Raw genomic sequence first — 12,023 nt, 5'->3', positions numbered from 1 at the left:
ACGTGAAATTAGGTAGGCATGTCTATCATGTGGAAACCCACAAAAAAGTCTCAGGAAGCTATGCGCGAAAAGACACAGGAAGTCTGTAATTTTGGGTGAGAAGTGGCGATTTTGGGTCTTTAGTGTCTTTCGGGGGTTCGATCTTGAATCTGGTTTTACTTAGCAACACTTTTTTACTTAGAATTTGGTAAGCATGTCTATCGTGAGTAGACCTGCAAAAAAGTCTGAAGTCAACATCCCCGAAAAGACACAGGAAGTCCATTTTGGATTGAAGGGGCCATTTTTAAGGGTCCTTGGAAGACAAGCTACTCCTAAAGATTTTTCTTTTCCCATGACAACCAAATTTGAACCTCATATACTTAACAGACGGGTGATGCTCAGGTTGGAAGGGTTTGCGTTTTCGCCATTGCCTGTGGGCGGAGCATGGTGGCAAAGTTGGACTTTTCCAGCATTTAGACTGAGCCGCACATCTCCATTACAATGCAACTCACATTTCAGCACGTCAATAATTGAATAGAGCCAGAGCCAACTTGTTTTACTTTCAGTGCTGGGTGACTCTAGTTAGTATTTAATGCGCGTTTACTTTAGGGCCAATGCACTTTACGAGCCTTTTATTTCATTGCTTCTGTATATAAAAAGTGTCGCAGCATTGTATTCTTCTTACTGCTTTTGTTTGGCCTCAAAGTGGAAGAAATAACTTGTAATCCTTTGTAACTTCCCCAGCCACACCCTGGGAGAAATTAGTCCGTTAATTAAGTTATTAGTTCCTTTGACTGTATTCTGTTATATTGTAAAAATAGTCACAAATATAAAATGAAGGAAATGAAAATTAATCAAATTGTTCCAATTTACATTTTAGAACTTTTTTTTTTTTACTTAAACAAAAATGTACATGTACAATGTATTTTTTTTTTTTTTTTACAATGTACGTTTTTATTAATGTTTTCAATTACACATAACATACAAATATTTACATATCTTTCAGTAACTTATAGAGTATTCTTACACAAAAGTTAGCAATATTTTCAATCTAATTAAATAAATTAAATTAAGGTGAATTCAATTTAGTCTATTTAACAACAACAAGTTGTTTTGAATACAATAACAAGCCTAATAAATGACTTGAATATCTATTTGGTTATCATTTTACTCATACAAATGTTTGCTAAATTGTTTAAAAATAAAGATTAATTTATTATATATAATTCTTGAAAAATGACTAACAAACCTTTTATACTTACAAAAATAAATGACTAACAACCAACTTCTGTAGAATAACAAAGCAAAACAATTTGTTCATATACATAAATACAAAATAAATCTAAAGTAAAAAAAAATATGGTTAGATTATCTGCTGGTACTGATATGAATAGATCTTTGTAAATAAAATCAAATATATAATATGGGCGGCATGCATGTTAAATTGTCCATAGGTGTGAATGGGTGTTTGTCTAGATGCGCCCTGCGATTGGCTGGCGACCAGTCCAGGGTGTGCCCCGCCTCTCGCCCAAAGTCAGCTGGGACAGGCTCCAGCTCACCCGCGACTTTGAGGTTGTCCGCTAGCAAAATGAGAATGGCTATTCTCTGAAAATTTTGTGAATAATTTAGGACGCTTTAAGCAGATAATATTTTTGCGGCTCAAACATGCAGGGATGTGGATGCATAAGAAAGATGCTAGACGAAGTAGCATCCATTTTTTTCCAGGTCGTATTCGAGGTATTTGATTGACAGCTGACAGTTGAGCGGAGCCTGGTTTCAGCGCATTCAGCGGACACGCCCACAGCGTTGGAGAGTGGCGACAACGGTTTGACTTTTTATGATTTTGAAGTCTCATTTTACGTACCTGTTTTTTTTTTCCTCTTCTCAGTAGTGTGCAAAATTTAGAAGGCATTCATTTTCACTTTTTGGGGAATTTTTTAAATGTTACTATATTTAAGAGCAGTGTTGATTTTAAACCTGTATGTATTGTTTTAGTGGCTGACAATAATAACTATAAAATTACCGTGTCAATTTGGAATGGATCTGATGTCTCTTCCAAGTCCAAAAGTAGAATTTTTGAAGGCTTCATGGTGAGTTAATACTTGCCCTGTTGAACTATTACAAAAAAAAATAATAAAAAAATCACATATAATCTGTTAAATGTGGAAATCGCAAAAACAGCTTTTGGGGAATTGTGTCACCATGGTACCACAGAATTCTTAAAGAAAATAGTTCCGATCCGAGTCTGAAAAAGAAAAATGAGTATATAATAAACTTGCAGGATAATAATATATTGGCAGTGCTTGCTCCGCAGCAGGTCCATACTTTTTGGGAATAAAATCTCGTTCTCATTTTTCTACGTTTGTTAATCTTGGTCAAGTATTTTTGGGGGGAAGTGATAGCTATTTAGAGAAACACTGATCTGCAGTATATCATATTCCATGCGCTACTTTTTACTGGTATAGTTAGTACGTCGTTGTGAACATGAGAGGAAGTTCTTTGCGGAAATGGTTTGTTTATCAAGAGTTGAGACTTATGTAAATGTCTGTTTGTGTGTGTGTGTGGACAGAAAAGGCCTCGCCACACCTCATTGTGCGTGTGCGTGTGTGTGTGTGTGCGCTTCCAGAAAAGGGTGTGTCCGCCTGCCTGGCTGAAAGGGAGGGAGGGGCGACTCCTCCCTGCACCCCCCCCTCGCTCTCGTTCTCTGGCTTGTTATTCCTCGCCGGCTCCTCATTCCCTCAGTGGAAGCCTCGACATTAGGCCTCATTTCTCCCCTCTCGCCTTTTTTTTTTTTTTTTTTTTAAATAGACTTTCTCTCCCCTTTTCAAAGTGAGGTAATTGTTCATTTCCCTACGTCCTCCTCAACTTTTCTACCTACCATGACACCTTCTTCTTCTTTCAGAGGAGGAGCGGTGGCCAGAAGAAGAAGAAGAAGCCGTCGCCCGCCGCCCTGACGCAGGAGGCCGCACCGCCCTCGCCGGCCAAGGAGGAGGAAGAGGAGGACGAGAAGGAAGAGGAGGTGTCAGACATGCCCTCGGTCCAGATCAAAGCTGAGCCAGAGGAGATGGAGTGCACGGTGAGGAAGAGGAGGATGGAGGAGGAAGGGGAAGGCTGGGTGGGTGTGGCCAGGTGCTCCATCTGGTGGTTAGCATGGCACGGTTAGCATCGAGCGGACTGAATCACGTAACAGTAACAGTGAGCGTCTAGTAGTGCGCATTTAGCGTATAGGGGGTGCGCAAACTCTGTCGCGGTGCGACGTGCCTTAAAAAGCTTGTCGGATTGCTTTTCATCTCCATCCCGGGATTTTTCCAGCTTTTTTCTCACGTCGCTGTTCTGTAAAAATGGCACTGACACGGAATGCGAGAAACAAAGTTGACCTGGCGATTTTCCGCCTTCTGAGGTAGTAGTACCAGTGCCATCAGAGTGCCCGAAGGCCGTTTTACATTGCCTTTAGCTGGCATTCACTGTTCTGTAAAAAAAGAACCAACACCAATTTTCCATTTTTGGAGGTAGTATCAGAGCCATAACAATTCCTGAATGGCGCCTGTATCCCCTTTTACATTGCCAATCTGGCATTTTCCCGGATTTTACCGGTGTTGCTTTTTTTGTATTCACTGCAATAGCATGGAATGAGCGGGACGAAAATAGGTAAATTTCTGTCTCTGGAAATATTATCAGAGCCGTAACAGCAGCTGGACTGTGTGGAAAAGGTCGGTATCCAATGATGTAGGGACAGGGTTGTAAAAGTTTCACATCAGACGCTCACTTCTGCAGTCCCTTTTTTGTTGAAAGCAAATACCGCAGACTCTGTGTGAAAGCAAATATTGCGCGAAAGGGTAAAAGTTCATCTTGTGGAAAATATAATGACACTTGTGGTGCGTTTAGGCCCAAAGACAGACACGCCTTTGTTCCAGGGACCCTCAGAGTGTAGCAATTTTAATCAGAGGAGTCCCCCAAGGCTCGCCGCTCGGACCCTTTTATTTCAGGTCGCAATCACATGATGCTGTCGAGTCCCATTTGGTCAGAGAATGCATCATCTGATGAGTAACAGTGGCGACGTTTGTGTTTAAGAGGCGGTTTAAATTTAAAATGTTTGAGCGTGACGTGTGTGTGTGTGTGTCTGTGCGTGTGGTCACCAGGGTAAGGGGTCACTGGTTGTGGGGGTTGGGTAAAGTAGCATTGTGTAAGGGGTAGAGAAGAAGGGAGTACAGTTTCCTGTCCAAAGATAAAAACATCTCCGGGATAAGCAGATATTCTCGTCTCCGCGTTGACACGAACACCTCACGTGCATCACTTTCAATTTGGATTAGCAGCAAAAACTCTGCAGCTTTACAGATACCAGATGTTTTTGTGTTAATTTTTGAGGATACATGGCAAGAAATGGCAAAACACACGTGCTAGACATTAGCTTAGCAGTGTACTCCACAGACTCCACTTTACTGCTGCCCTCAGTCTCCTTTCGGATCGAATGTGTCATTGTCGCATTGGCGGCTACAAGGCGAAAAATGACAAAAATTTCTATATGTTGTTGATGCTACAACAATATAGTCCGCAGTCTCCACTGTGCTGCTCCTGCAATGATAGCATACCCTGATGATAACATTCACTTTGATGCCGTTGCCCTCAGTCTCCTCTTGGATAAAATGTTTCATTTTAAAATTTAAAGATATGTGGCTAGAGATTACTGGAATTAGCAAAAATGCTAACATTAGTTTACCCTGTTGATGGTGAAGTATTGTACTCCACAATCTCCACTTTGCTGCTTGTTGCCCTCAGTCTCCTCTCGGATATAATGTCTCCATGAACATTTGAGGATTCCTGAAAAGAAATGGACAAAATTTGATGCTGCAATAATATGCTCCACAGCCTTTTCTTCACTGCTTTTGCTCTCCTTAATCTCCTCGGGAATATAAAGTGTCCATTAACATTTAAGAATACATGGTGATAAAAGGCATAAATAAGCAAAGATGCTGATTTTAGCTTACCCTGTTGATGCAGGAGTTTTATACTCCACAGTCTCCACTTTGCTGCTGCTGCCCTCAGTCTCTCTTGGATAAAATGTGTCATTGTAACATTTGACGATACGAGGCTAGAAGTTTAAAAAAATAAGCAAAAATGCTAACATTAGCAAACTCTATTAATTCTGGGTTATTATACTCCATAGTCTCCGTTTTACTGCTGCTGCTGCCCTCAGTCTTCTCTCACATAAATGTGTCATTGTACGATTTGAAGATACACTGCATACTTTTTTTTAACAATTCAACCTTGGCCGAGGTCTGATCTGTACTGAGTGACACCCCCAGTCTCCACATTGCTTTGGTTCCCCTTTTTCTCACTGCCCTTAGTCTCTTCTTGGATACAAATGGTCTAAAGTATGTGACAAATGTGTATTTTTCACCCCGATTTGCTTCTGTGCAGTAGAACGCAGCATAAATGATCTTTGATCCTAAACGGTGGCAACCCACTCACCCACAAGGCCCGGAAAGCATCCACGTTAGCCTCGTTAAAGCCAACGTTAGGGTTCAAAGTTCACCGAGCGGACCTTGCCATCAATGCGGCGAGGCTCTTACTTCCTCCTTCCTCCTCCTCCACCTCTTATTCCTCCATTCTTCTTCTAAAAACTCCTCGCCCTTAATAGGATGTGTCGAGGGGAGCGCCCGGACTGCGCTTCCGCTCGCCGTCGCCTTAGCAACCACGGCAGCGGGAGTTGCCCAAAAAGAGTCCCAGACCCTCCCCCGTTCCCACCCCACCTCCCTCCACCACCTTTTTCCACTTCAGCCAACGACACACACATGCACGCACACACGCAAGCACGCATGCACACGCGCACACACACACGCACACACTGAATAGCTACCAGCATAGCAAACTGAATAGCTCCGTAATCTCTCTTTCTCTGGTATACACACTCGCACAAACGGGGCCTTGTGTGTGTGTTTATGTGTGCGTGCACATAAACAAGTCGGTTGTCCTCCAGCAAACAAGAGCAGTCATGCACGACGTCGACAACACACTCACTCACCCACGCACACACACACACACACACACACACGCACACACACGTGTTTGTGTCATGAGAGGTTAGCGGCCTCGCACTTTAGCCAGGAGGCTTTCTTAGCTGTGTGTGTCTGTGTCTGTGTGTGTGTGTGTGTGTGTGTGTGTGTGTGTGTGTGTGTGTGTGTGTGCACGTGTGAGAACTCGGTGGAAGGACACAACGCGGATGATTTTTTTTTTTTGGGGGGGGGGGGCGCGGTAGAAAATGCGGCGACGCCTAAGCTGGTGCGGGCTGATGATGTCATCGCTCACATATGGTGCGTTCGTGGCCAATGCGAGTTTTCAGACCTCCCGATGAGGAAAGATGGAGGGGAAAGACATCCCGGGGTTTTGACGACGGATTTTTCCACGAAAAAGCAGCAAATCTTGCAATTACTGTCGCATTTGTTCTATTTACAGTGATATTTTTGTCCAAAATGCTGCAAAATTCTTGGTATGAAGATTTTTTTTTCTCTTACCAATTCAATTCAACCTTGGCGCAGGTGTGATATCTACTGAATGCAATCCCATAGTCATTATAGCATTGCTAAAACAAGAAATCCAACCACTTTTGTCATGTTTTTACTAGTTAAGGTGTGTTTTTTTTCCCATGCAAAAATCCATCTAAATTCTTGCTACAAAGATTTTTTTCCTTTTTCAGAATCAGAATCAGAAATTTGTTAACAGTTCAACCTTTGTGCAGGTCTGATCTTGAGTTACAGCCGATCTTCGTTAGACCATTGGTAAAACAACAAATCTTGTTTTTTGTCACATTTTTTCCCAAATAAAGTGGACTTTTTGTACTATATTTTTGTAGTTTGTTTTAAATGAAACACAAACAAAAAAATATATCATTTTTTTTGCTAGATTGAAAATAAAAAAGTTAAACATTTTTCATCCTAACAAAACCAGGAATAATTTTTCTTTGCGTTTCATATAGCAATATTAGAAAATACACGTATCTCCAGATTTGAATTTTTTCATTAGTTTTATCCAAATCACAAAAATGTTTACTTTGTTGTTTTCTTTTTTTCAAATTTACAAACTATGACGATACATGCTTCTCAATGGACAACAATATTACAACAAAAAACAACAATTTTGTTGTTTTTCCTTTACATTATTTTTAAGCTGTTATCCAGTAATTTGTTTTGTTTTGCTGCAAAAAAAAAGATAGAAATCGCAAGATATAAAATATGACATAAAACATGTATGTCTGATTGTAGTCAGCTACATAATCCCAAAACAACAAAGCCAATTTTCTTTGTGTTTCAAATTAAAATAATAATTTAAAAAAAAATCTGATTTACCACAAACAGTTGTGATTTTGAAAAATTATTTTCATCCAGAACACATTTTTGTTTTCCCTTTGGAATAAAAAAAGATTAATAATCATATTATGCACCTGGATCGGAGTGATGAATTTGCTTTGAACCGCCTCACTCACTTACAAGTCCAGACATGTCTTCACCGGGGTCACAAAGATTATACTGGAGTCTATGTTGGTTTTTTTTTATAAGCACAAACAATGTGACAGATAGGAAACCCATTTCAGCACATTTGTCAACCACGGAAGTTAAGTTGCCCTTAGCGACTGACTTTTACTCTAACAGCAACAAATATGACAATTTTGGTCACATTCTTACTAATTATGGTGCAATTTTTGTGCAAAATGCGACTAAATGCTTGCTTGAAGTGTTGCTTCTCATTTCTTATTTTTGCTAATAAAAGTATATACAGCAAAAATTCAGTGGAATTCTATTCAAAAATTACACTGTAATTAGTAAAAAAAAAAAAGTGACAAAACGTGTTAGATGTTGTTTAAGCAATGCTACAACGACTATGGGATGTCACTTAGTAGAGCGCGGACCTCCACCATGGTTTAATAATTAACAAAATTTGAATCTACTCCTTGTACCAAGAATTTTGTTGCATTTTGCACAAAAAATGGCACCCTAATTTGTGAAATACACAACAAAGATTGTTAGATTTCTTGTTTAAGTGAACATGGGCTGTCACTCAGTAGAGCACAGACCACCACCAAGGTTGAACTGGTGCAAAAGTGGAAAAAAAAATCTCTATGGCGCAAATTTAGTCAGATTTTTTTCATGAAAATTGGACCGGAATTAGCAAAAAATGGAACAGAATTTGTCCGATTTGTTGCTTTAGTAGCGCTATATCCACCATGTAGTGTCACTCAGGACAGCGCAGACATTCACCGTGGTTTAACAGTTAACAAAAAGTGAAAAAAGAATCAAATTTAGAAGGATTCTGCTCAAAATCGCGCCGTAATTATTAATAATGTGACAAAAATTGTTAGAGTTGTTGTTTCAGCAATGCTACAATAAGCACGGGGTGTTACTCAGTTATAAGGGTTCCAAAAAAGAAAAAATAATAATAATCAGGGTCCAAATTTAGTAGGATTTTGCACATAATTTCACCATAATTAGTAAGAATGTAACAAAAATTGTTCAAATTGTTTTAGCAATGCTACAATGACCACGGGGTGCCAACTGTTGACAACGTGAAAAAATGCTTTGCATGAATTTAGAAGAGTTTAACAAAAACGTTGTATCCTAAATAGTAAAAATGTGACAAAAAAGGTAACATGAGATATTGACATAAAAGACCAAAAAATGTTGCGACACAAATGAAGTCAGATTTTGAACAAAAATGTAACCTTAAGTCGTAGAAATGTTGCAAATAAATGTTATATTTGTTGTTTTAGCAATGCTACAATTACCACAGAGTATCATTCAGTTTAACTGTTGACTAATGTCAAACACAAATTTAGTAGGATTTAGCACAAAATTGACTCACAAATAGTAAAAATGCTTAAAAAAAAAATGTAGATTTATTTATTTTTTTGTTTCCTTGCTACATGATTTGACTCTGAAGGTCCTTTCCAAGGTGGAGTCATTGACTTTGAGGGCGCCAAGCTGTCGCTAGGCAGCCGTCGCGTCAACAGCACTAACGCTGGATTAGGTAACGTCAGGGTGTGGCTAGCGGGCGACGCTAACAGGTGGGCGAGGCAGGGAGCGGGTGGGTGTGCGCCAGGGAGGGGCGGCCTGGTGGTGGCGTGTTTTGTGGTTCATGTCCAAGCCAGCTGTTGTTTTTGCTCGTACTTTCTTTTTTTTCCCCCCTGATATCTGAGCGTAACGGCCGTGCTGCTCAGCTGCACAACAAAATGAAGAGTCGCGCAGTGTTTCTCCCCGTCAACTCTTGGCCTATTGATTGGCGCTCGGAGCAAGAAAAACAGCGGCAAAGATGACAGGAAGTGAAAGCTAATGAGCCTGTCGATCGTGTTGATGGAGGAACATTAACGTGCAACGTGAACGCAACGCGCTTATTGGGCAAAGAAGCTAAAGCTAAAGAAGATAAATAAAAATAAATATAAAAATGTTTTATACTCAATTATTGTCTGTGGGTTAGAATGTCAATTTTCTCTTTCCGTCTAATAATAATCATCATAATAAGAATTATAATAATGATTATTTTGAAAATAATAATTGAAAATAGAATATACAATAATTTAAAATAGGAAAACAAAGTTCACTCAATTATTATGATCCCAACTACTCATTAAACCCATTACGCTCTTGTCTTTATACAATCATAATAACGGTAAAGACAAAGACAATGAAATAGTACCGACACTTTCACAAAGTCATACATATTCATTCGTATCTCAGAAATAGCGCCATTTATTTTGATGGCTGCTGTTGTGCGAATGTAAAATGGCTGCCTCATCCTGACACTTCAGCTCACAGATCCCTCCGGTGTATTGCAACAACATAACGAGGCTCTCCCCAGCGGTATTAACGGTGAAGACAGCTTGAGTGACAAAGAAGGAGCATTTGTAAAAGATGCAAAAAAAAAAAAAAAGGAACTCTGAGGACACTAAGATGCACGTATGTTAGCTTTCATGGAATAGACATATTAAGTAATGGGAGAAAAATCCTATACATCCAAAAATGTAATTAGCATCTTCAGACAACATGTTGCATCTCATGGTCAAGACATTTTGGCATGAAAAAGTTTATATATATATATATATATATATTATTTTAAACACTTATGACCTTTTGATGGCTAACAACCGTCAATAACTCAAATACGCATATCAGTAAAATTATTTGATTTTCAAAAGGAAATTCAGAGGGCCGTGTCTTTACCGTTATTGCTCAAATTATATGAAAATTACACATTTGTACTGTAAATCTACCCATGCGGACTGGCCAATCAGACAAAAGCATGTCATCTTTAAAGGGACAGGAGTCCAAATAGTCACTGCGTGAAAGCAGATTCTGCCTTCCCGTGCAAAACGATAAATGCCGGAATTGCTTCCATGAACGGCTTGAATGAATTGCGAGGCGTGGACGGGGTTAACCCACTTTATGAACCGTGAAACCCAAAATGGCGGCAAACCAAAACTGACGTGGGTGGGGAGGGTGTGGTTGGCGCAGGGGAGCGGGAGATGAAGGGAGGGGGTGCGAAAGGTGAGAGAGGACGTGGGTGTTGCCGGGGAAGGGAAAGGAGTGCCACAACATGGAGGCGGCTGATAGCTCCCCAGTTTCCATGGCGACGCGAGGCCTCCCCCGCCCACTCTTTCCCCTCGTCTCTTCTCACCGCTTCACCTTTTTCCTTCTTCTACCAGCATCATCTCTCCTTTATCCTGAGATCCTTAAATTGGGAAAAGGAGAGGTTGTTTGTTGTTGTTGTTGTTGTTGCTGTGCCCTGCTCTCCGGTTGCGCCGCGTCACGAGATTTAAAAGGGCGAATCAGAGACCACGCCCTGGCCCTCGCCCAGAGTCGAGCCACACTCAACTGAACTGGAGCAAGGCCAGCTTCTTCTTCTTCTGCTTCTTCTCGTCCCAGTCCCGCTCTCAGCCTGCTTTTTCGCTACACAGCCGGCCATTGTTTCCCGGTGAGCGACATGCGGGGAAAAAGCGGGCCTCGCCAGCCGGGACAAGTGTTAGCATTCAGCTCGCCGCCTATGTTCAAAGTGACGATGTGACGCAACTTTTCAAAAATAAAAAGAACAGAAATATAAAAGAATGAAGTTCTTTGGGTGAAAAAGTCTGAATCTTTAGATTCTAGATCTCTAAAGATTTCTTATGATACCAAAATAATATCATATATTTTTTCAAGAAATTTGTTTTGTTTGTTTTTTAACTGAAGAAATGATAACGTAAGGACATAAAATTAATATTTTGTGGAAAAAGCGGTAAAGTTACATGAATAAAGTCATATTATTTCAAGAAAAACACTGCCCAAAATTACGATAAAAAGCCATAATCTTATGAAAAATTCATATATAGAAAACACTATATTGCGGGAAGAATTTCACATTTCTTGTAAAAGAAAAAAAAAAAGTCGTAATGTTACAAGGTTATAATGGGAATGGGAATGAAGTCATCATGAAGTCATCTTTTGGACTCAAAAAGTAGTAATGTTATGAAAATAATGTGATAACGTTACAAGACTAAAATATTTTATCACATAAAAGCACATGCACGATATTGTGATGAAAAAGTTGTAATGTTAAAAGAAAAGTGTTAGCATTCATCTCACACCCTATGTTAAAAGTGGCGATGCTTAGCTTCGTGAAAAGTAACGATACAAAAAAGACCAAGAATACAATTAGAATAAAGTTGCATTTTGTTTGTCCGAAAAAGTCGAAATCTTACAGGGGTGAAGTTGTATTTTCTGTCCATCAGGCCGACGTTGGTGACGAGGGTTCCCGGCAGACCAACCCCGACGTGAAGACGGACGTGTGGAGCTGCAAGGCCGAGCCGTCCTCGCCGAGCCCGTGCTCGGCCGAGGACCAGACGGAACCGGTGGACCTGTCCCTCCACAAGCCTCGTTCGTCCTCGCTGCCCCTCGCCACCGTCAACGTGCCCGTCAACCCTGCGCCGGGAAGCGGGCTGGCACAGCCTGGACTCACGGCCACGCCCGTCACCTCGAACGTACAGTCGATAGGATCCATGGTGAATACACACAGAATACACC

At 40.5% G+C, this 12,023-nt stretch overlaps 1 protein-coding gene across 4 annotated transcripts in view; it reads left to right on the top strand.

Annotated features, from left to right (window-relative positions):
• klf8 (Kruppel like factor 8) overlaps positions 1 to 12,023 on the top strand; it is a 37,087-nt gene that overhangs the window by 15,229 nt on the left and 9,835 nt on the right. Inside the window, exons 1-4 of one of the 4 annotated variants that reach the window (XM_061750760.1) lie at positions 1,641 to 1,804; positions 2,606 to 2,813; positions 2,882 to 3,055; positions 11,732 to 12,001. In XM_061750760.1, the coding sequence (XP_061606744.1) occupies positions 3,008 to 3,055; positions 11,732 to 12,001 (318 nt within the window). In that variant the 5' untranslated portion in view covers positions 1,641 to 1,804; positions 2,606 to 2,813; positions 2,882 to 3,007. Of the gene's footprint in view, positions 1 to 1,640; positions 1,805 to 2,432; positions 2,814 to 2,881; positions 3,056 to 11,731; positions 12,002 to 12,023 lie in introns of those variants that run through there. The other 3 variants (XM_061750758.1, XM_061750759.1, XM_061750757.1) reach the window with 3 other exon arrangements.

This window comes from Phyllopteryx taeniolatus, chromosome 17 (genome assembly GCF_024500385.1).
Source record: "Phyllopteryx taeniolatus isolate TA_2022b chromosome 17, UOR_Ptae_1.2, whole genome shotgun sequence".
In the NCBI taxonomy this organism is placed as follows: domain Eukaryota; kingdom Metazoa; phylum Chordata; class Actinopteri; order Syngnathiformes; family Syngnathidae; genus Phyllopteryx; species Phyllopteryx taeniolatus.
The sequence above is the reverse complement of the archived record's forward strand: the minus strand, read 5'-3'. Positions and strand labels throughout refer to the sequence as shown.